This window comes from Neoarius graeffei, chromosome 8, assembly GCF_027579695.1.
Source record: "Neoarius graeffei isolate fNeoGra1 chromosome 8, fNeoGra1.pri, whole genome shotgun sequence".
NCBI lineage: Eukaryota > Metazoa > Chordata > Actinopteri > Siluriformes > Ariidae > Neoarius > Neoarius graeffei.
The window spans coordinates 81,313,159-81,338,159 of NC_083576.1; the positions used below are offsets into that span (position 1 = coordinate 81,313,159).

Here is a 25,001-nt window from a genome sequence, read left to right on the forward strand (position 1 = left end):
TGCAGCCAGTCCGCATTTCATCCTCCGAATCCTGTCTTCTCTTGTTTGCCCTCGCAAACTAGCATACTCTTTCGCTACGTTCACACTGCAAGGCTTAATGCTCAATTCCGATTTTTTTGTGAAATCCGATTTTTTTGTGAGGTCGTTCACATTAACAAATATATGCGACTTGTATGTGATCCTCAGTATGAACGAAAAGCGACCTAAAAGTGTTCTGCATGCGCATTGCGGGATACGACGACGTCACACGCAGTGAGCATGGCCAGTGTTTACGGAAGTAAAACCGCCCGGTTGCGGTATGACCCATCCAATCTAGCTTGAATAGCTGTATCCCCCCAAATGGAAATCAGCTCCCTAACCTCTGCGTCCTTCCATTGAGAAGATTCAGAACCTTCACAGCCTGAAGCGTCCCTCGCATTTATGTCATGCGCAGGGGCGCAGATACGTTTTTTTGAACTGGGGGGGACAAAAAACTGGGGGGGGGACAAAAAACTGGGGGGGACAAAGCTGCCAGCAAACCAACCCCAACCCCGATATGCCTGTCAGACTTGTTGTGGGTTACCATAGCAACCAAGCTCGAGCTCGCAACCTGTGCAGTCTGCGCAGCTCAACCAACCGAATATCAGTCTTTGTTTTGTTTTATGTGAGTTGTTGCAACTATGTATACACTGCCGTGCACCTCAATAAACCGAATGGTAATTAGTCTTTTGATTTTTCCGTGAGGTTTGCCTTATGCAAAGAAAGACAGCATAGACGTTTTTTCCTCCCTATAAGTGGGGGGGACCGAGCGAGGTGAATTTAAATCTGGGTGGGACGAGTCCCCCCCCCCCCCCATCTGCGCCTGTGATTATGCGCCATGTTGTTGTAACTTTTTTTGAGAGACCCGCCGCCTACTTCAGCGCAGAATAGTGACGTTTGTGGCTTGATGATGACGTGTAAGTCGGATGAATGCGACCTGGCGGTTCAGACTGAAGTCGCATATGAAAAGAGCGGATAGGAATCGGAATTAGGACCACATATCCAAACGGCCTGGGTCGGATTTGAAAAAATCGGATCTGTGTCGTTCATATTGTCAATAAAAGATCGGATACAGGTCACATATGGGCGAAAAGATCGGATTTGAGTCACTTCAGCCTGCAGTGTGAACGTAGCCTTTGTGGCATAGTTCGAATTACGTGGGAGCCAATGGGAGCTGAGCTCCCATTCCCTCAGGCTCCCATGAAAGAAGCAAACTTAATTTTCTGTGGAAGTCTCTCAAATACGTCATATATCACCATAATAAGCTTGAATAGCCTATATCACCATATAAATATAAATAAAACTCATTTCATTTCCGATCACCATGCAGCCATAACTTTGTATTGAACGTGTTATTAAACCGCAACATGTACGGCTGTACTTCACCACCACACCACTATGCGCGCAAACTGAAATTTGCAGCCTGCGAAATCGAATGTGAAGTTAAGTCCGAAGAAGACTTGTCCTCTATCTCACAACGATCTTCCTTTGTTTAACAATATATATATATGCAACACCGTGTGTGTGCGTGCGTGCGTGCATGCGCGCGCCTGTGTGTGAAAGCTGTGCACTGCAGTGCGCAAAAGTGCGCTGGTCCAGGAGAGCGAGTATGCATTGCTTTTTTTTTTTTAAATAGAGACCCCATAGGGTCAAATTTATAATTCGAACCCTGCTTTGTGGCGGGTTTCATAGTGACGACGCAGATTATATTCTTTGAAAACCGGCACACTTTCTTTACATACAAGACAAACTGCACGGTCCTTACACTGAACGAAAAAATAATCGGTGGTCCACTGTTCTTTAAAAACTCTGCACTCTGTCAGCTTTTCGCTGACCGCTAGCCATTTTGCTGTCCTGAACACTGACAGTTCTCTGCGCGTGCGCTGCCTGTCACTGCTTGATCGCGAGCATATGACGAAAATTCGGAAAATATGAATAGTTCATTTTATAACTAAATATCAATTTTAATTGATAAAATCAACAAAATACAAGATGCAGACATGTTATTATTTACCAAAAAGCAATTTAAAAAAATAGGCCATGACCACTTTTGGGGATTGCCTCATAGGGCCGGTTCAAGTGATGGGGGGCAGAGGGGCTGGGGGGCCGGTCAACGGGGGGTGGCGGGCCGGATCTGGCCCGCGGGCCGTAGTTTGGTGACCCCTGGTGTAGAGGATGTCTGGAACAGTGGTGTTGAATGCTGAACTGAAGTCCATGAACAGGATCCTGGCATATGTCCCTGCAGTGTCAAGGTGTTGCAGGATGCAGTGTAGACCCATATTTATTGCATCATCCACTGACCTGTTTGCCCGGTAGGCAAACTGCAAGGGTTCCAGCAGGGGGTCTGTGATGTCTTTCAGGTATGACAACACCAGTCTCTCGAAGGACTTCATGACTACAGATGTGAGGGCCTGTAGTCATTCAGTCCTGTGATGGTGGTTTTCTTAGGAACCGTGATTATTGTGGAGCGTTTGAAGCATGAGGGGATTTCACACAGCTCCAGGGATCTATTAAAGATCTGGATGAAGATGGGAGCCAGCTGGTCAGCACAGACCTTCAGACAAGAGGGTGACACACCATCTGGGCCAGGTGCCTTCCTGATCTTCTGTCTGTGGAAAAGCTGACAGACATCCTCTTCACAGATCTTGAGTGCTGGTGGGGGGGTCAGAGGCGGGGGGTGGCAGAATGGCAGGGGGTGTAAATGGGTCTTTAATGACTGAAGGGGGGAGAGGTGTGAATGTGTCAAATCTGCAGTAAAACACATTCAGCTCGTCAGCCAGTTGATGGTTCACTGCAGTGTTGGTGGATGGTCTCCTATAGACCCTTTTCAGTCACGTGACCTTCGTAAACGCGACCACCATTTTGGACGTGTAGCGGACTTCGGCTCGAATTGGTTTGAATGCGAGGAAGGCGACAAACGGAGAACATACAAGAAAAAGGAGCGAGATGCAGAAAACACCTTCGCTATCCAGCGACGTAGGGCATTTACAGGGCGAGCAGAGGGAGAAATAACAACAGTAATGACACATTAGCAATGCCGTACAGAAATAACAGTTTATGGCACAGACCCTTTCGGTTCTTGCTCATCTAGCTGCTACAGTCACTACGTTTACATGCACATAGAGAGAATCGAATTTCTGCCGTTGCTCGACTGAAATCGAAGTTCAAAATGCCATGTATACACCTTAATTCGGCTGAAATTGAACTGAACTTGATTTCTCGGAATCAAGCTACACGACCTAGTTTATGCGATTTCTGCCGAGCTACTTTGTGCATGTATACCCTATCGAGCTAGTTGTCGAGCTACTTCCGGAAGTGACGAGTGACGAGACCACAAGCGGGAAACACAACAGCCTCGGTCGGCATGACAACGAATCATGACAACGGCATGAATCTTTTCTTTTTGTGGCATTGTTTGCACTGTTAAAATTTAGCTCACTTACTGTATCACCAAATACATCTGTACAGCTGTTGCATAGCTGTGAATTGTGTACATAAACAAGTCACTGTATTTGTGTGTGTGTGTGTATGTGTGTGTGTGTATGTATGTATATATATATATATATATGTGTGTATATATATATATGTGTGTATATATATATATATATATGTGTGTGTGTGTATATATATATGTATGTGTGTGTGTATATATATATATGTGTGTGTGTGTGTATATATATATGTATGTGTGTGTGTGTGTGTGTGTGTGTATATATATATATATATATATATATATATATATATATATATGTATATGTCCAACATCTGAAGAATGTCAATAAAAACAAAACAATTGAACTTTTTGTGTGTTTATTAAGACATAAGTTAAATTGTAAGCAAAAAAAATATTTTTTTGTAAGCAAAAAATGGACTTTAGAAAAATATTATTGTGCAAAATAAGTTGTCTTACAAAACAGTGGGGGCGGCACGGTGGTGTAGTGGTTAGCGCTGTCGCCTCACAGCAAGAAGGTCCTGGGTTCGAGCCCCGGGGCCGGCGAGGGCCTTTCTGTGTGGAGTTTGTATGTTCTCCCCGTGTCCGCGTGGGTTTCCTCCGGGTGCTCCGGTTTCCCCCACAGTCCAAAGACATGCAGGTTAGGTTAACTGGTGACTCTAAATTGAGCGTAGGTGTGAATGTGAGTGTGAATGGTTGTCTGTGTCTATGGCTACGTTTACACTAGACCGTATCTGTCTCGTTTTCTTCGCGGACGCACTGTCCGTTTACATTAACCCCCCTGAAAAAGCGGGGAAACGGGAATCCGCCAGCGTCCACGTATTCAATCTAGATCGTATCAGCTCCGGTGCTGTGTAAACATTGAGAATACGCGAATACGCTGTGCTGAGCTCTAGCTGGCGTCTCATTGGACAACGTCACTGTGACATCCACCTTCCTGATTCGCTGGCGTTGGTCATGTGACGCGACTGCTGAAAAACGGCGCAGACTTCCGCCTTGTATCACCTTTCATTAAAGAGTATAAAAGTATGAAAATACTGCAAATACTGATGCAAATACTGCCCATTGTGTAGTTATGATTGTCTTTAGGCTTGCCATCCTTCCACTTGCAAGTAATAAGTGATATGCGCTGGGATCACACACACAGCGGCTCAGTCCCGAATCGTGGCTTGTTCACTTCACTCGCGCGCTCTGTGAGCTGCGCAGGGCCGGAGTGCGCACCCTCCAGAGGGCACTCGCTGTTCAGGGCGGAGTGATTTGGAGCGCAGGATGCCTGCGGAGCCGAGCGTATCCGCGTATTGGTGTTGCTGTGTGCACGGCTAACGGTTTTAGTGTCAACGCGAATCGTTTTAAGAACGTTAATCTGATGATCCGCTGATTCGACGTAATGTAAACGTAGCCTATGTGTCAGCCCTGTGATGACCTGGCGACTTGTCCAGGGTGTACCCCGCCTTTCGCCCGTAGTCAGCTGGGATAGGCTCCAGCTTGCCTGCGACCCTGTAGAAGGATAAAGCGGCTAGAGATAATGAGATGAGATGAGATGACAAAACAGTGGTCTGCGCCGGACAGTTTGTAGCCATAGTCTGTTAGAGCAAGCCTAACAGCTTGAACACGGAACTGTTACTGTTGCCAGATTGGGGGGTTTAAGTGCATTTTAGTGGATTTGAACATGTTTTGGGCTGGAAAACGTCAGCAGTATCTGGCAACACTATAGCTCTTCTTCATGACGACAACCGGAAGTGTACCAACAAGATGGGGCATGTAGCGCCACGTGTGGCTCGGGTGCACAATGCACCTTGCACAATAGCCCGATTTCACTTGTGCATGTAGGATTGGATTTCTCTGGCACCCCTGCTGGGACCCTTTGCTCGATTACCAACAGCAGCTCGATTTGGACGTGCATGTAAACGTAGTCAATGACTGCTTAGACTGCAACAATAATACCTAACACACATTTAAGTATCCGTCGTAAAGACGTGAAACTCATCGATTGATGAGTGTGTTCATTGATAAGCTAACACAATCTAAAAGTAGACATACCATCACACTGCCCTGGCGCTGTGTACAGTTTACCTTCTATGGTTTGTGCACTCACTATTTGCCATTACTTTCTCCAACCGTTGTTACAGATTACAGGGAACGGCCTGGATTTAAGAGACAAATACATGTTCCTCTTATTTTGAACACTTATTTGTAGGCAGTGCTTAATTTGTAAAGTGGGAGGTCCCGGAGCGCAGAGGATGAGCGGCTCCGGTGCGGAAAAAAAGAGGGGGGGAGGGAGGCGCGGCGCTGCGCTTCTGGGTATGTTTTGTAATAACACTGCAAATTAAGTTCATCTGCAGATATTTTGTGGATGTTGTTTCATGAGAGAAATCACCAACAAGACAGATATCAAAATCAGACATTAACACTAAATAAACTTGCATTTTTTTATTTAAATTTTTTTTTTTTTTGTTACATAGTCAAAAGAGGTGTCGGATCACCGGATCCAGTGTAAATAGCTGCCGGAGCCAACGCCCGAGGTTCCAGAGCGCGCTCCGGCTTGCTCCCCCTCAAATTAAGCGCTGTTTGTAGGACACTGCCTCTGATCTGTCCTACAGTCTACCAACAGCAAAGGAACGCAACGCTAGCTAATAGCTACTACAGAAGAACAAAGAGGTTACAATGGGTTATTTTAGCCTATTTGGTTACACACTCGCCGCCACAGAATGTTAACAGCAATGTAATGCCTTTTCTGGCTAATTTTATTCGTCTTACCTCCAACAAAGTGGTCACTACACAAGCGCTGGTGTGCCGCTATCCATCTTCTCCGTCGGTCAGCATCTACCGGGATCCGATAAAATGATAACCCTTGCCTTGTTTGTTGATGGTTACTACATCCAGGTGCACAACAATATAGTGGCATGATGGAAGTCTTGCTGAAAATAAACACTTTCTTTGCTGCCGTTCCTCAATGTTGGCTATGGTAAACTACTGGTAGTACACGTCCAAAATGGCGGCCGCGTTTGTCGTGACGTCACGTGAAAAGGGTCCATAGTTAGTAATGTTCTGCAGGCCTAGCCACACTCAGTGCATTTCCATGCACATCCAAATCGAGCTACTGTCGGTAATCAAGCTAAGGGTCCCAGCAAGGGTGCCAGAGAAATCCAATCCTACATGCACACAAGGAAATCGAGCTATTGTGTGAGGTACATTGTGCACCCGAGCCACAGGTGGCGCTACACGCCCCATCGTGTTGGTACACTTCCGGTTGTCGTCATGAAGAAGAGGAGTGATTTCCACTTTACATTCACACCACATGTCATTGCCACCTGTTGGCTACAAACTGTCCTGCGCAGACCACTGTTTTGTAAGACAACTTATTTTGCACAATTGTATATTTTTCTAAAGTCCATTTTTTGCTTACAATTTAACTTATGTCTTAATAAACACACAAAAAGTTCAATTGTTTTTGTTTTTTGTCTCCTTGTTCCTCCTGACCTCTTCTGCTGCTCGCTACTACTGTTGTCATGCCGACCGAGGCTGTTGTGTTTCCCGTTTGTGGTCTCGCCACTTCCAGAAGGGAAGTAAGTAGCTTGACTACATAGCTCGATAGGGTTACATGCACTAAGTAGCTCGGCTACAATCGCATAATCTAGGTCGCGTAGCTCGATTACGAGAAATCCAGTTCGTTTCGATTTCAGCCGAGCTAAGGTGTATCCATGGCATTTAGAACTTCGGTTTCAGTTGAGCTACGGCAGAAATTCGATTTTCTCTATGTGCATGTAAACGCACTGACTAATGTCGGATCGTTTGCTGAAAGGCTGTTTTTAATCTTATCAGCATAGCTCCTCTTAGCTGCTTACCATTGTCAGTGTGTTTCTGGTCTGATTATACAGAACTTTGTCTCCACTTTTGTAGGCCTCTTCTTTGTTCTGACGAAGTTGCCAGAGTTTTGCAGTGAACCAGGGTTTGTTGTTGTATATGCGGAAGGTTTTGGTAGGCACACATCCTCACAAAAACTGATGCAAGATGTCACAGTATCAGTCAGTTCATGCAGGTCTGAGGCTGCAGCCTTAAAAACACTCATTTGACACATTCACAAACAAAAAGTACCTGAATTTATCAAGACAATTCATCTTTTTTTTTTTTTTGGCCCATGAGTGACATATGGAAATTTATGTCATGGTTTTGGTTCTCCATGTCCCGGATGGAGCTTGTATGATAAATGAGTGGTGCATTTCCCAGTAAAACACTTGTGTCTATGTAATACAGTGTTATTATCGAAATGACCAGATTGAATAACTAACAAGTTGTATAAATTTGCAAAAATTAAATTACAGCATGTTGATTATTTGTTGAACTCTAGTTTATTATTTAAAAAAAATAATTACAAAAAAAGTGTTAGTTACTGATGGTGTATTAATGCTCAAGTTCATGGTTTATTTGTGTTCTTAATAATGTCATATATATGTATATTTTTATAGATTTGTCTTTTAAGGGTTTTGGAGCCAGAGCCATGCGTGTGCTTCCCTGGAGGATCCAGCTGGCTCTGACATGGCTGTTGTTGCTATGCTTCACGCCATGGTGCAGCTCAAGGCCTGATCCGCGCCAGCGAGAGACTTTGATGAAGATGGAAGTAAAGAGAGCGATCGGCGGTGGTGTGGTGCTGAACAAGAAAGAAAAGCTCCTCGATGAAAAACTGTACCAGATGAAATGGCAGGAAATGGAAGCGGCAGACTTCCCCCCTGCTATGCACTTCTTTAAAGCAAAGTCTCTGATTGATGCAAGTCCAGTCTTCAACTTTCTGCAGAAGATGCCCAAGGGTACTGTAACATTTATACTTGGACATCTAACACTCCTTTAGAGCACTGACCAATGTTATTTTTCCTTCCCTGCATAATCAGAGGATTTTTTTTATAGTCTCTGTAGCTTATATCAACAGACATTTAACACTTATTCCGTGAAATTGAGTCGTATGTGAGCTGGTAGCCAACAGGCTGCATAGCACCGAGTTGTCTATAAGCCATGTACGATGAGACTGAGTGGAATAACTATTTTATTCTATCCACATTCACTAGATTTTGAGAAACAGAGCATTTTTATTTTTTTGCAAATTTGATAAATAAAAACTTTTTATACGGGCGGCACGGTGGTGTAGTGGTTAGCGCTGTTGCCTCACAGCAAGAAGGTCCGGGTTCGAGCCCCGGGGCCGGCGAGGGCCTTTCTGTGCGAAGTTTGCATGTTCTCCCCGTGTCCGTGTGGGTTTCCTCCGGGTGCTCCGGTTTCCCCCACAGTCCAAAGACATGCAGGTTAGGTTAACTGGTGACTCTAAATTGACCATAGGTGTGATTTTGTGAGTGTGAATGGTTGTCTGTGTCTATGTGTCAGCCCTGTGATGACCTGGCGACTTGTCCAGGGTGTACCCCGCCTTTCGCCCGTAGTCAGCTGGGATAGGCTCCAGCTTGCCTGCGACCCTGTAGAACAGGATAAAGCGGCTAGAGATGATGAGATGAGAACAACTTTATACAAAACATCTGACAAAATTTCTGCTTAGAATATAAACAAAGTGGTGAAATGACAGGAGCAATTTGGGGAAAAATGCGATAATAATTGTTAAAATAAAAGATGCGTTCTTACCATCAAATACTTTCTATTCCATATTTTGTATTTTTGGGCGTTTTTGTTTTCAAGTCGAGTTTATATTTTGCCCTCGGTTGGTTCAGCAACACGCTCTGCCATTTTGTTTTTCTCTACTTGCAGTATATGAGTTGATATCCTAGTAGTAGAGTAGCCAATCAGAGCACGCGATTGCTCATATCCAGTGAATGTGGATAGAATAATCAGTGATATGCCTGTTTAGTAGTTGAATTGCTTAAACTAAAGTTATAGTTTATTTGAATATCCTTAGGAAAAAATCCCTTACGTCGCTAACTACCACACCCACTAACTCATTCTGGTTGTATTCCAATGTTTGCTATATGGACTACTTTTTTGTTTTGGAGGTCATTGCTACTTTGCTAGTAAGAATAACATCCTCGTCTTTGTGACCTCAACGCAGCACACAATCGCTAACATTTTCACAGAAACGATGAACATTCAGCACCAACCAGCAAAGCTAGCACAGACCTAGCTTATCTAAAACCCGTCTTGCATATCATTTTGAATGTCACCAATTTTAGGTTCAAATTCAGTTAATTCTTGGTTTGAATGAGGAAACGGTACAAAAAATATCAAGCACTTCCTGGTGTATATTCATACTTAAGAAAAAATGGAAAAAACAAAAACTTTTCTCCTCAGTGTTTGATGGATTATTTGTAAAGATATCAATTAGGCATGTTTCAATTCACAAAATTGAGTTCAGGATTCAATTTTACCACAGTATTTTTAAAAAATATTAAATGAAGAAAATCTTACTACCAAAAAAATGCAACATTTATTTCCTTCTGCTATATTAAAAACAAACAAAAACCCTTTTCTTTCATTTTCCTCATAGCCAACAATAATTATTTACCCACATTTCTAAAGGTTGGAGTAAAATATAATAACCTATTAACTAAAGTATTCATTTTATTAAAAATAAAAAGTTAATAACAAATGGGCCTTTTCTTAATAAACTTTTATAAATTTTGCATTTCCTCCATTTGCTTCTCTTTTCTTTATCTTTCAGCAGTCTGTATAAAAAGAGAGAGCTCTGATTTCTTGTTAAAATTATTTGTACAGTCAATCGCACAACAGCTCTTTTATTTTAGATATGTTTTTTGTGTTTTCGCAGCATTAAAGTTGTTACTTCCACCTACGGTGAAGTCACGTGCATTCCCACTACTGTACGTTATTGTTCCCTCTGCTGCCTAACCAGTGCAGTTATAACTCAGAAAAACTAAGAGATTACACAACCAGATAATAATCACGATTCATTTTTTTATTTCATCAACTTGAAACGTCATAAATTTGTATCGTAATTTTATCATTACATGATTTGTATATTGTTACATATCTAATATCAGCACCTAGGATATATTTTACAGTATTGTTCCAGTAATTCTACAGGTCATTTTCTTGTAGAATTTTAAAAACAGCATAATCTTTTTAGACCAAAGAAGACATAGTCCATAAAATCCATTCCAATCACAGAGATACTCTGTAAATAATCGTCATGCCATCTCAAACTAATCCCATTTGAATAGGGGTCAGGTTGATTATGAGTATCTTACAAAAGGATTGTTGGTGAAAAAGTTAAAATGTATTAGGTTTCCTAATACTAAGGTTTTGACTGTTAACTAAAAGTAATTACCCCCAAGCCCTATGAATGGTGCAACAGAAACGTTTTCACCTTGTTGTTGGGAGATCACTGGTTTGAATCCTGATGATGACAAGGACCCTATGAGCTAAGGGAGTCAAATTGGGCCCTTAGGATGGCGGACTCTGTCTCTCCTGTCAATCACAGTGACACTAGTGAATCATGAGCGTCTGTGAGCTCATGTATGCGGAAGAGGGTAGATGGTGCTTTCTTCTGGGTGTGTTATGCGGTCCTTATGATTGGCTTCTCAGAAAAGGCACATGTTAGCGTTCAGCCTCACTGTTTGGAAGATGTTGGGTGGGAATTTGAGGATGACCAAACCATGGGGAAAATTGGGTAAGAGAAGTAAGTAGCCCTAAACATATCATCAAAAAAAAACCCTTCCTGAGACAGTGCTGATGTTTTTCTATGCATTTCCTATAATTAGCTCGTCTGTCCATAAGGCCGATGATCTGTTGTCATGACATGGCGTCCACCATCCGTCTGTCATCCACAATTCAGTTAAATCGTATCTCCTCTGTCAATTCTCCACAGATTTCCGTTCCGATTGTTTTGTTTGAAAGAACTCATCACGCCACACAAAACTTGGTCACTGTTTTGTCAAATATTTTAGATTAGATAGAACTTTACTGATCCCTTTGGGAGGATTCCCTCAGGGAAATTAAAATTCCAGTAGCCTCATCTCATCTCGTTATTTCTAGCCACTTTATCCTGTTCTACAGGGTCGCAGGCAAGCTGGAGCCTATCCCAGCTGACTACGGGCGAAAGGCGGGGTACACCCTGGACAAGTCGCCAGGTCATCACAGGGCTGACACATAGACACAGACAACCATTCACACTCACATTCATACCAACGGTCAATTTAGAGTCACCATTTAACCTAACCTGCATGTCTTTGGACTGTGGGGGAAACCGGAGCATGCGGAGGAAACCCATGCAAACACGGGGAGAACATGCAAACTCCGCACAGAAATGCCCTCGCCAGCCACGGGGATCGAACCTGGACCTTCTTGCTGTGAGGCAACAGCGCTAACCACTACATCACCGTGCCGCCTTTCCAGTAGCATCATTATAGGATAAACAGAGAATAGAATAGAAAAAAGAGAGAACTTCTAGGTAAATTAAGTATTTTGCTAGCGAGTTAGTAATTAGGCCAAATTAATGAATTTCAGGCTTCTCACTAGAATTGTATCTCCTCTCTCATTTCTCATCCGATTCCAGTTCTGATTGATGTTCTGTGTAGATCTTCCCTTGAGGAACAAAACATGGTTGATCATTTGTTGATTTTCCTGTTGTAAACAATTTGTTTACAACTTTATTTTCAGTTAAATCATGTCTCCTCCCTCCTTCAGTTCTCAGTGGATTTCAGTTCTGATTGTTTTATTTGAAAGAACTCGACCTTCTGCACAGCACTTGGTTGTTGTCAAATTTTTTGCTAACAAATTAATAATTAGGTCAACTATTATTTTCTTCTGACTAGAATTGTATCTCTTCTCTCATTTATTATGCAAATTCAGTTCTGATCAATGTTTTGGATCGATCTTCTCTTGGGGAACAAAATTTACTCCTTTGTTGATTTTCCTGTTGTAAACAATTCGTCATGGAAGTTGGTCCTCTCTCACATTGTCATATTTCAGTTCTGTTTGATGTTTTGGTCGTCATGGTTGTTTTAATGGCAGGCCGGATGAGCGATGACGTCCTTGACGTTCTGGTTTAAAAACAAAAAACCTGTAACACATGTTCCTTTACATGTCTCTTCAAAAAGTTGTCTTCTCTATTTTATCTTGTCTTATCTGTTTCAGGTGCAGCTCTACATGTGCATGACTTTTCCATGGTGGACGTTGAGTGGTTGGTGAAGAACGTGACCTACAGGGAGAACTGTTACGTGTGCTTCACTGATGGTGGCTTTGTGCGCTTTGTGTTCTCCTCGGTGAAGCCCAAAGCAGCACCTTACTGCTCCACATGGGCTCTGCTCAAAACCATAAGGGAGAAATGCAACACCACTGAACTGGACAACAGGTGAAGAAACCTGAAGGATTACCAAAAAAAAAAAGTGATCACACACTAAAGTACTGAGGTTCACATGGAACAAATATGGTTTTTGCATTTGCAGCTTTATTCGAAACATGACGCTGGTTACTGAGGATCCAGACAGCGACTACCCCAACCAAGATGTCATCTGGACCAGATTTGAAGAAGCATTCAAGGTAGCCTATGGACTGGTCACGTATGCTCCTGTGTTTAAGGAGTATCTTTATGAAGGATTCAGGCAGCTCTACGTGGACAACATCATGTATGTGGAAATCCGAGCTCTTCTGCCGCTGGTATGTGTGTTTATTCTCCCCTCTCAGCCTTTTACAAAAGAAAAATTTATTAAGTGACTTAATTTTGGCATCTCTCAGACATATGAGCTCGACGGCAGAAAGAACAGTAGGGATTGGAGCATGAGGGCTTGTCGGGAGGTTCTCCAACACTTCACGGCTCAGTATCCAGACTTCTTAGGAGCCCGAATCATTTTTACCGTCCACAGGTTAGAGACTTTAATAGAGCATGTTTTTATGTGTATGACGGGGTACTGGAGCTATTCAAGCTAAAAATTTGGTCACTGGTGTGTGTGTATATATCAGAAGCTTGAATTCGACACAAGCTTCAGAGGTGGTGGAGGAGGCCATGACACTGCAGAGGAACTTTCCAGACATCATGGCAGGTTTTGACTTCGTAAGTACAACCCCAAATACAATAACAGAAAAAATAAATCCAGGATTCTCCAGAAAAACCAAACACACTCTCATATGTGCTCAGCAAATCAGTTAACTAGGGGTGCAGTGATGCACAAAATACACATTCAATACAATAAAAGTGCAGTAAAAATAAGCATTGCCTGAATTTGTGTCACAGGTTTCCATGTACGATGGATTAAAATATTCAACATTATAAAAGTGCAAAAATTAAATGTAATAATGATGATGTTTGGGTGATCTATTTAGCCTCTTTTTATAAAATAAACAAAAGCTATGCACTGAAATGTAGGATAAAAACAGCTCATGTAGAGTGGATTGCAGGGTTGCCAGGTCTCGACACATTTCAACCCCATTTACATAAAAAGTAATGAAACTAGCTCCCTCCCAAAAAAAATTAAATAAAAAATAATCGCTGTGGTGCACATGCGTTTCTGATTTGTCGTTTCAAAACTAGCCTAATTTGGTGTAGAATTCCAGGCAGCCAAGGGGGCGTGTCTGAAGCACAGGGTGCTTTTATTTCTGTGCTGCAAGACTGACGTTTTTGAATCTTGGGTCCTTACTTTCCAGACCGTCCCAGTCACCATGCTGATTTCTTGAACTCTGATAGAATCCGTGAGGACACACTAATATTCTTATGCTCTTCTGATTCGAGACAAAGACTAAGTTACTTTTTCAGAAGAAAAAGTAATATAAGCAGTATTTTATAATGAATAGTCTACTTTATTATATAGACTGTTGAATATATCATTCAATACACATGTATTAAATCAAGAGCTTTGTATTGATGATATGATGCAATACTCAGTATCGATGCGGTTCTATACCTCTCAGAAAACAAAGTGCATTATTGTACCTTTAGGGGTACAGCAGCTTGTCACTGGGGCAGTACCCTCTAAGGTACTTGTTTGTACCATTTATATACTACTGGGAACACATGGGTCATTCTAGAATTTGGGCTACATTTTGCATCTCAGAGATAAACCTTTTGTTATTTTCCACGAAAGAAATCTTTATTGAATTGGTTTTGAACAATAATGCAAATTATGACAAACTTTCACCAATAGCGATGCTTGATGTACATTTTGGACCCAATTTATCCATAAAACATTAACTAAATGACTCCCACCCCTCCCCCCACATTATTGGCTGTCTTCATCTCCTGATTCATACATTCAGTTCAAATAAATATGAAGTGATTCAGTCTAACAATCTACTTTTTGGGGCTTATTCTTTTTACTGTTATAAAATCAGTTGCACAGAAAGTCTATTTTCTGTATTATGTGAAATTTTAGTAATTAAAAAAAACAAAGCAAATTTTTTTATCTATCCCAATGTTCTCGTCAACTCTGCTATAAAACCACATAAAATCCACAAATGCTTTTAATAATACGCGTGACACCTGCACCAAGTGATGCCACTTCCTCTGGCGGGAAACTTCAGAAAGGCAATGAGGTATGTTATGTTTGTCGTGGCGACCTGCTGCAAGGAGTGTCTGAACGCAGGCTCACATGATTGACAGCTGCCTCCGCCACTCCCTGCTACGCTGAATCGCAGTGCTGCGCTACCTGCACGACTTGACAGCACGCGTGCTGAACAGGCAGCCAAACACAACGCTAATTAGCAGGGCAGCGGTCGTTCTAGAACGATAGGCAGAATTGACATTCAGTTTGTAACGAAGCAGCAGCACAGCAGTTGCAAAGAGAATTCGCTACTAACACAAACTTTACAGCACATCGGGGGGAAAAAGGACGAAAAAGGCTACCGGTAAACCCACTGAACTTTTTTATATGCAAACGCTGCGCTCGCAGTAATCTGTGGGCATGAGAAATGTTTGTTTCTTATAGCTTGCTGGTAGTTGCTAACGTGTCCTTCATTTCATTTCATTAGTTTAATTTCATCAGTTTCCTTTCTCAGTGGCGTGCAGTAAATATCTTCAGTTAAAGTGCACAAACTGCCTGTTAAAGGGCTAATGGTTAGAAGTAAATAATTCTTAGTTTAGAACTGGTTTTGTTCATTTATGTTTGTTCAGCAACATATTGCCTAAATGATTAAAAATGGTTAAAATATACTTACCTTATACATAAATATTTATATATTGTTGTCTAATTAACTTGGGCTTTGTAGAAAAACAGGCATTTATTCATGCATACTTTGTTGTAGAAAAACAGGCATTTATTCATACATGCTTTGTTATAGAAAAATAGGCATTTATTCATACATTTATTTTTATGTTTGTATGTTTAAAGGTTTTTCACTTTCTAGCTTCTACTTCTTCTGATTCTACTTCTACTTCTGATTCTACTTCTACTTCTGGTTCTACTTCCACCTTTTCTTCTGGAAAAACTACTATATTTTACTACTACCACAATTCTACTATAATGTCAGCTCCACTGAAAACCAATAAAATACAAGACGAGTGGAATCCTGTGTCCGAGTCCTTCCCTTTCAAGTGTGGGAAACCCATGATGCTCTTACACTTGACAGTGAAAAGCTGATGCGCCAGTGGAAACTGACGACTGCCAGACGACTGCCAGTGAATCACCGCTGCACCAGTGAGCCGCCTGCCAGTGAATCACTGCCTAACCAGTGCATCATACCGCTGACCAGTGACCAAGAAGCAAGACTCCACTCGTGCCACAACCCAACAGAGAGGGAAGACAGTTCACCTGGGGGCCTGGAGGATAAAGCTTGAAGTCATCTGGAAAAAAGAAACGAAATGGCGAAGTCATTAGAAGAACTGAAAACAGAGCGAACCACAGCCAAAAGACTTTTCTCCCGTCTTGCTAACTGCATTGCAAGAACACACTCAGAGATGACTGTGGAGGAGCTAAAGCAAAATTTCAACAAGCTTACAGCAGAAAGCTCGAGACTCATGGAGGCGAACGAAGAGATTGAGGCCGCCTACATGGCAGAAGCAGACGCAGCCGCTGTAGAGGACCTGGGCGCCAAGAAGAAAGCCGACCTGGAGAAGATAGAGGCATACTGTAAGCAGAGGACTAAAGAAGCAAAGCTCCTAATTCAACAAACACTCTGGGAATCGTACAGTATGGGGAGAAAGAGCTGCCCCTTGCCCTACACATCGCTGAAGCTGACTGCAAGAACGTCTCCTCTGCCCAGCTCGACGTGACTCTGGAGGCATATGAGTTCATGCTGAAGCACTTCGAGACGTTGGTGCTGAAGGCAAAAGAAGCGCACCGTGACTGGAACCGCTGGGCTCCCGCTGCAGAGCAAAGAGACTTTGATCACCGCATGACAGAGCTCGAAGTGCAACTTCCCCAGCTGGTGTCGCGCAAGGCTGCCTTCATCAAAGCTGCAAAAATCAAGACAGACTCTGAAGAGCCCACTGTCCACCGTACAGCTCCAGTGCCAGCAATAAAGCTGAAAGCCACAGCCTTCCCAAAGTTTACTGGCAACCAGCGAAGTTACTACAGGTGGAAGAAGGAGTGGGAAGCTCTACAGAAGCAGGGTGAACCGACAGGGTCTAGAGAGGTCAAGAAATTCCAGCTGCTTGACAGCATCGATGAGAAGGTGGCTGGAAACCTACACCTGTCGACCTACAGCTCCTCAAATGAAATCTTCAGAGTCCTGGATAACCGGTTTGGGAACCAAGCCAACATCGCTCTCGAGATCATTGAAGATCTACAAGCAACTCCTCCAGTCAAAGCCGGCCAGCCAAGAAGAGTCATCGAGCTCATCCAAACAGTGGAAAAAGCTCTCTACGACTTAAATGAACTGGACAATGCCGAGGCCATAAAGAACCCCATTGTGACCAAATCCATTGAGGGCAAGCTTCCAGAAACTTTAAAGAAAGACTGGCTCACCTATGCTGCTGATGTGAGTAATGCTGTGGACCATCATAACCGCTTTGACAAGCTGCTGGCTTACCTAAAGTCACAGGAAGCCATATATGAACAACTTGACCAGCTGAAAGATGGCATTGAACCTGTCAAGGACAAGACCAAGTTCCTGAAGCAAGCCAGAACAAAAGCAACCAACAGTCCGGCAGCGTCATCCAACAGTGACGCAACAGGCTGCATCATCTGTGGTGACCCAAAGCACAGAAGAAAACTGTACTTCTGCAGAAAGTTTAGAACCAATCTAAAGCCATCGGAAAAGAGGGATGCAGCACAACAACTCGGTGCCTGCAAAAGATGCCTCGAAGTCCACACTGGTGAAAGCTGCAAGAAAACCACTTACCTGTGCGGGAATCCAGAATGCAAAGATCAACACCACTTCCTCCTCTGTCCAGTTGCCAGACCCCAGTCCCAAAGAACACCCAAGTTCAGTCCAGTGAGGGCTGAGGGTGAAAGACTCACTGACACCCAGGAGCAGTTCCTCTCCAAACTCACACCAGAGCTGGCACAGCAGTGTCAAGATGCCTTCTGCAACATAGCGTCCAGGGCATTCAACTCCAGTGCTGCTGAGAGAGGTCTTCTAGATGAACACTGCCTCACTGAGTACCCAGTCATTCTAATGTTCCTCAATGTCACTGCCAATGACGGACAGAGTGTCGGGACCCTCATCGACCTGGCATCAGACACAAACTACATAACGCACAAAGCTGCAAGCAAATTGAACCTGAGAAGTGAAGACGTTACACTGGTGGTTCATGGCGTTGGAGGGATGAAGGTGTCTGTTGCAACCAAGCACTACTTGCTTAAGATACGAGTCAGCACCCCAAGAGGGACACTCAAAGCACACCAACTCATCTGCTATGGACTTGACAAAATAGCAGAAGTCCACAGACATGTCCCGGCAGAAAAACTGAAGAAAATCTTCTCAGACATCTCCCTGGAAGATCTGTCAAGACCAAAGGAGATCCAACTCCTCATCAGCCACAAAGAAGGGCAGCTGGTACCCCAGAAGGTTCGTTCCGTTGGTGACTTGGTGCTCTGGGACGGCCCGCTTGGCAAGACCATTGGAGGCACACACCCGGATCTCTTTGAAGAAGTCACCTTAACGGCCCACACCTCCAAGACTCACTTCGCAAGATCCATGTGCACTGCAGCTGTCAGATACACCGAACTCACCTGCAAAGTCCCAGTCTTCTGCCAGTCTCCCAGACATCCCAGCTCCCTGTCCAACACAGCCACTAGCAACAGAGACTTCCTGAAGTGGTGGAAATGGGAAACCATTGGAGCAGCTTGCGAACCGAGATGTGGAGGATGTCGCTGCGGGAACTGTCAGCCTGGTGGGAAAGAAATGACGCTGGCTGAAGAAAGGGAGATGGTGAGGGACGGCTTGACTTATGTGGACGGAGACCACCACAGCCCTGAACCACACTGGCATGCCAAGTACCCATGGAAAGAAGACCCAGCATCTCTTCCCAACAACAAGAGAGCAGTTGAAGCCACGTTCCGCAGAACTGAGAGGCAGCTGGCAAAGGAACCTGAGTGGAAAGTGGCCTACGCCTCACAAGTCCACGAAATGGTGAGCCGCAGAGCTGCAGTAAAACTGTCCAAAGAGGTTCTGCAAAGCTGGACCGGGCCAGTGTGGTATATAAGTCACCTGATAGCCCCAAATCCACATTCAGTCTCCACCCCACTGAGACTAGTATGGAACAGCAGCCAGAAGTACAGTGGCCTCAGCCTGAACGACATCCTGATCAAAGGCCCTGACGTCCTGAACCCAGTCAGAGGTGTCCTGCTGAGGTTCCGCGCTGGTGTCTTCGCAGCTTTAGGGGACATCCGCAAAATGTATAACTCTGTCTGGCTTGAAGAAAGAGAAGTCCACCTGCACAGATTTCTGTGGCGTGACACAGGAGATACAGAGATCGAAGAATTCGCCATAACGAGTCAACATTGGAGACAAACCTGCTGGTTGCATAGCCCAAGTTGCCATGCGAGAGACCGCCAGCCTGCCTTCATTCAACCACTTCAAAGAGGAGAGACGTGTCCTTGAAGAGGATGCCTATGTCGATGACATATTGACTTCCCACAACAACCTCGACCACCTGAAACACCTTACATTCAACATTGAGCAGATCCTTCAAGCAGGAGGGTTCTTCATGAAGCCCTGGATCTACTCGGATCAAAGTGGGAGGAACGAGTCGAGAGGTGAGAAGATTGAGTCAAACACCATGATCCTGCCAAACCAACTCACCGAAGAGGATAACAAAGTCCTGGGCCTCGGCTACACCGTCGACGATGACAAGTTACATGTCATGGTTGCGGTGAACTTCTCCAAGAAGAAGAAGAAAATGCGCCTCGGCCAGGACTTGCTGAAAGAACAAGTGAGAACAAACCCCCGACCCACTCACCAGAAGAGAGCTGTTAAGCCAAGTCTCTGGTCTACTGCGTAGAAGACACCTAGTTGACAGCCAGACCATCTTGGGATCCATACAGCGTGAAAGTTATGGATGCCAAACCTTCTACGCAAACAGAGTTGGTGAGATCCAGAGCAGCACTGACATCCGAGATTGGTGGTGGATTCCAGGTGCCGAGAACATTGCAGATATTATCACCCGAGGGGCCAGTCCTGATGACCTAATCGAGAAATCCAAGTGGCAGTCAGGTCTGCAGTTCCTTCAGCTTCCTGAGAGTGAGTGGCCAAAAAAGTCAGCGAAAGATGTTGCTGCACAGGCAAGAGACAACGTCACAAAAATGCAGAAGAAAACATTCACTGCTGTACTCACCCAAAGTCAGCTGAAGGCACAAAGCCCAATTGCAGTCCAGGACGAAGCACAATCCAAGTCCAGAAACCCGCCACCAACAGTTCAGCAGTCTAAGACGGCTGGTCGGGATGGTTGCATGGATTTGGAGGGCGGCTAAGAAGTTCTTGCATGCCAAGAGGGGAGATGAAGCAAAGTGGGAGGCAATACCTTCATCTGGCGTCATCACCGTCATGTCTGGCAGCGCAAGAAGGTGTGAACTTCCCAAATACAACTACTGACAGGTTTGTTGTATACAAAGACCAAGTAACTGGAATCCTGATGTGTGGAGGGCGGATACAGGCCTTCAAAGAGGACCGTGAAGCTGTTCCCCTGCTACCATACCAAGCCTGGGTCTCCACTCTCCTGGCCCGTGAAGCACACAGTGAGGGACATGATGGAATGGCAGGAACTCTGCTGCGGATGCGAAAGAGAGCCTGGGTGATCAGAGGAAGAATTCTGGCCCAAAAAGTTGTCGACAGCTGCATCATCTGCAAGAAGGAAAGAGCAAAAACCTGAAGAAGTCACCTTAACGGCCCACACCTTCCGTCGGTGACTTGGTGCTCTGGGATGGCCCGCTTGGCAAAACCATTGGAGGCACACACCCGGACCTCTAACAACAGAGAGCTTCCTCCTTGCTTACCAGAGGTTCACTTCTATCCGTGGTCATCCGCAGAAGATCTGGTCTGATCCTGGAACAAACTACCAAAAAGTCCGGGGACCCGCAGGGTACCACACTCGGGATGTGCGACGCCTCATCGTCCTCCTCCCAGTGGAGGAACAAGTCAGCAAAGACCAGCTCGCCTGATGGGTGCGATCTTCCCGTGTTGCGCCACGCCAAGATCGAGCGGGAGGTGTCGCGGCGACCTGCCGCAAGGAGTGTCTGAATGCAGGCTCACATGATTGACAGCTGCCTCCGCCACTCCCTGCTACGCTGAATCGCAGTGCTGCGCTACCAGCGCACGGCTTGACAGCACGCGTGCTGAACAGGCAGCCAATCACAACGCTAATTAGCAGGGCAGCAGTCGTTCTAGAACGATAGGCAGAATTGACATTCAGTTTGTAATGAAGCAGCAGCACAGAAGTTGCAAAGAGAATTCGCTACTAACACAAACTTTACAGCACATCGGGGGAAAAAAGGACGAAAAAGGCTACCGGTAAACCCACTGAACATTTTTATATGCAAACGCTGCGCTCGCAGTAATCCGTGGGCATGAGAAATGTTTGTTTCTTATAGCTTGCTGGTAGTTGCTAACGTGTCCTTCGTTTCATTACATTAGTTTAATTTCATCAGTTTCCTTTCTCAGTAGCGTGCAGTAAAATATCTTCAGTTAAAGTGCACAAACTGCCTATTAAAGGGCTAATGGTTAGAAGTAAATAATTCTTAGTTTAGAACCGGTTTTGTTCATTTATGTTTGTTCAGCAACATATTGCCTAAATGATTAAAAATGGTTAAAATATACTTACCTTATACATAAATATTTATATATTGTTGCCTAATTAACTTGGGCTTTGTAGAAAAACAGGCATTTATTCATGCATACTTTGTTGTAGAAAAACAGGCATTTATTCATACATGCTTTGTTATAGAAAAATAGGCATTTATTCATACATTTATTTTTGTTTGTATGTTTAAAGGTTTTTCACCTTCTAGCTTCTACTTCTGATTCTACTTCTACTTCTTCTGGTTCTACTTCCACCTTTTCTTCTGGAAAAACTACTATATTTTACTACTACCACAATTCTACTATAACGTCAGCTCCACTGAAAACCAATAAAATACAAGACGAGTGGAATCCTGTGTCCGAGTCCTTCCCTTTCAAGTGTGGGAAACCCATGATGCTCATATACACTTGACAATGTTTCTTCTCTCATTAATTTGAACAGAATGTTGGGAATACACCAACAGGAGATTAATTATTTGTCAAATCTGTTACTGGGATATTGGAGTGAATATGTCTCTCATTTAAAAAAAAAACAATTTTATTAAAATCCATAACATTCTGTTTTTATACATGACATGTGGTAGGTAGTGTGAGGTTAGCATGTGGATTTAAGACCCAAAATGGTGGGAAATGTCAACTTTGTTATCGTCAGTTCTGTTAATGGGTTGCACAGGTTGATGATAACAGAGTTGACGAAGACCAACAGAATCGACACTTGAAATGTACCCGCAATTATTGAATGGGTCATATATGTACCTTTTTTCACCCTAAAAAGGTACACATAGTTCCCTTGAAGTCCAATAATGAGCCTTAGGGGGTACATTAGTGTAGCCTGTACCCTGGGGGACAGAAATAGACTCCTACTGTACCTCTATTTCTGACAGTGTAGCTATCCTCGATAATGCTAGTGCTGAGCAAAACTGTGATTATTATGGTATATTTTGACATGTTTTGCTGATGTTAAATGAATCAGTGAAGGATATAAAAATGCAAATTAACCCTGAACTCTCAAGTACTAACAATTTATTCTCTTGTCTAAATAATATCACTGTTAATATTTCACATGGACTTTTTTCACCAATCATTGCATATTTGTGTGTAATTATAAACCCATGCCATTTTCAATAAGTGTGACATTGTAGTACGTATAGTTCATAAGATTTTGGGTTATTTTTGCTTATACAGTATAAGTGTATTATTCTAAATAATATTATTAGTAATGGTGTAAATTGACATGATCAGGAATATTTTAACCAGACACTGATTCCCAAGACATGTCCATCTTGAATAAAGGATTTAAAGTTTAGCAAATACAATAAATAAATATAATAAGTTATACTATTAGGCTAAAACCCTCTTTGAAGGAATTGGTGCAAGAAAAATGTACATCAGTGGAGTTTTAAAAATCATTCTAAAATGTTTTTTGTTTTATTATTAGTTTGTGTAATTTAATTCTATCTATCTATCTATCTATCTATCTATCTATCTATCTATCTATCTATCTATCTATCTATCTATCTATCTATTCTAAAAGTCTTGTTCTATCTTAAACCAACAAAGAGGAAAAAAAAACAATAATGCTCATGCACTCGTGATTTTATTATTATTTTATTTATTTATTTTTTTATTTTTAGGTGGGTCGTGAAGAAAGTGGAAATCCTCTGTGGTATTTTAAAGAGGCTTTGGGGCTGCCGGAGGAGCGTGGAGTCCGTCTGCCCTACTTCTTCCATGCAGGAGAGACTGGTACCACACACATCAGACATCCAAATACTGCATATTTCTAGAGTTTGACTGACACCTGATTTTCTGTAACTTGATAAAGTGTTCCACTTCCTGTGTAGATTCTGAGGGTACAGCAGTGGATCAGAACATGATGGACGCTCTGCTTTTCAACACATCTCGGATTGGACATGGCTTTGCGATTGTTCGTCACCCTGTGGTCAAAGAGCGCGCCAGGGAGATGGATGTAGCAGTGGAGGTTTGCCCCATCTCTAATCAGGTAGATTTCTTTCCTTGATCAGGGAAGATTGGATGAAAGATTATAGCTGATGATAGCTCATAGCTATGTTTCAGATGCATAGGATTTTTATTACCTTTCACTGTTTAGTAATGGGATTTTTGTAGCATAGTAACCTAATGAGCATAATAGTTTTCTCTTGGAAAACAAGCAAGTAAGAATAAACTAGATAGAACTCGACGCCAACGGCGTCGATGGGGATGCCTCTGCCTGGTAGACCACACGCCTTATTAAGTTGTGATTTGGGGATGGACATTTGACCCCACAGTAATCTTGACCTGTGACCTTTTAACCTCAAAATCTAAACAGTTCATGTTTGTCCCCAAGTGCACAAATGGTGAAAGTTTGGTGAAATTCCTTTCATTTGCCTTGGAGATATTGTGTTCACAAGGTTTTCGGACAGACATTTGACCTCACAGTGACCTTGACCTTAGACCTTTTGATCTCAAAATCTAATCATTTCATCTTTGTCCCAAAGTACACAAATGGTGAAAGTTTGGTGAAATTCCTTTCATTAGTCTTTGAGATATGGTGTTCACAAAGTTTGGGGATGGACATTTGACTTCACAGTAATCTTGACCTGTGACCTTTTAACCTCAAAATCTAATCAGTTCATGTTTGTCCCAAAGCGCACAAATGGTGAAAGTTTGGTGAAATTCCTTTCATTAGCCTTTGAGATATTGTGTTCACAAGGTTTTGGGATGGACGGACGGACGCACACATGGACGGACAGACGCACTGACAGACGGACAACCCGAAAACATAATGCCTCCTGCACCTTAAGGTGGCGGAAGCATAAAAATGGATGCTGTTCCAAATGTTAACAGTGGAATATTTACCAGTCAGCACAGTGCTGTTCACACTGAAGGTGGGTGGGCAGTTACCAGTAAACATGGGCAGGCATTTCACACTGGAGAAGGATTGGGCCTTTTGTAAATCAGAATGACTGACTGCACTTGTGGTTTAATTTGTATTCATCTGATGGCCATTATCTACATTATATTTTGTGTCACTGAAGTTTAATGACAGAATTGTACTCCACAATTCTTCTGGTAAATACAGATGATCTCTGCTGTGTAGTGGTTTTTTTTTTTTTTTTTTTTTTTAATAAGATTACCAAGATTAACACTTTTTTTTATTTTAAGCAAGTACATGAACATCTTTGCACTGATGTAAAACTAAAGAAAGAAACTTCATACAACAAAGACGTCTGATTGCGTTTGAAGTAAACTAGAACTTATTCCATTTTGATTTCTCTCTAAATTATTCCTTTAATATTATTCCACAAGTTAATACTTGCTGCACTTAGACAGCGTTATTTTTATTGTTGAATCAGATGATTCAATCTAAACAGTGCTGTGAGTCACCAGGACAAAAATATGTAAAAATTCTTATTTTTCA

General features: G+C 43.0%; 1 protein-coding gene across 2 annotated transcripts in view; it reads left to right on the top strand.

Annotated features, from left to right (window-relative positions):
* Window positions 1-25,001, top strand: part of LOC132890942 (adenosine deaminase 2-A-like) — a 35,449-nt gene that overhangs the window by 4,700 nt on the left and 5,748 nt on the right. For both annotated transcript variants that reach the window (XM_060928338.1, XM_060928339.1), the window contains exons 2-8: window positions 7,936-8,274; window positions 12,551-12,767; window positions 12,862-13,072; window positions 13,151-13,278; window positions 13,376-13,466; window positions 23,218-23,326; window positions 23,425-23,582. In XM_060928338.1, the coding sequence (XP_060784321.1) occupies window positions 7,968-8,274; window positions 12,551-12,767; window positions 12,862-13,072; window positions 13,151-13,278; window positions 13,376-13,466; window positions 23,218-23,326; window positions 23,425-23,582 (1,221 nt within the window). In that variant the 5' untranslated portion in view covers window positions 7,936-7,967. The remainder of the gene's footprint in view (window positions 1-7,935; window positions 8,275-12,550; window positions 12,768-12,861; window positions 13,073-13,150; window positions 13,279-13,375; window positions 13,467-23,217; window positions 23,327-23,424; window positions 23,583-25,001) is intronic.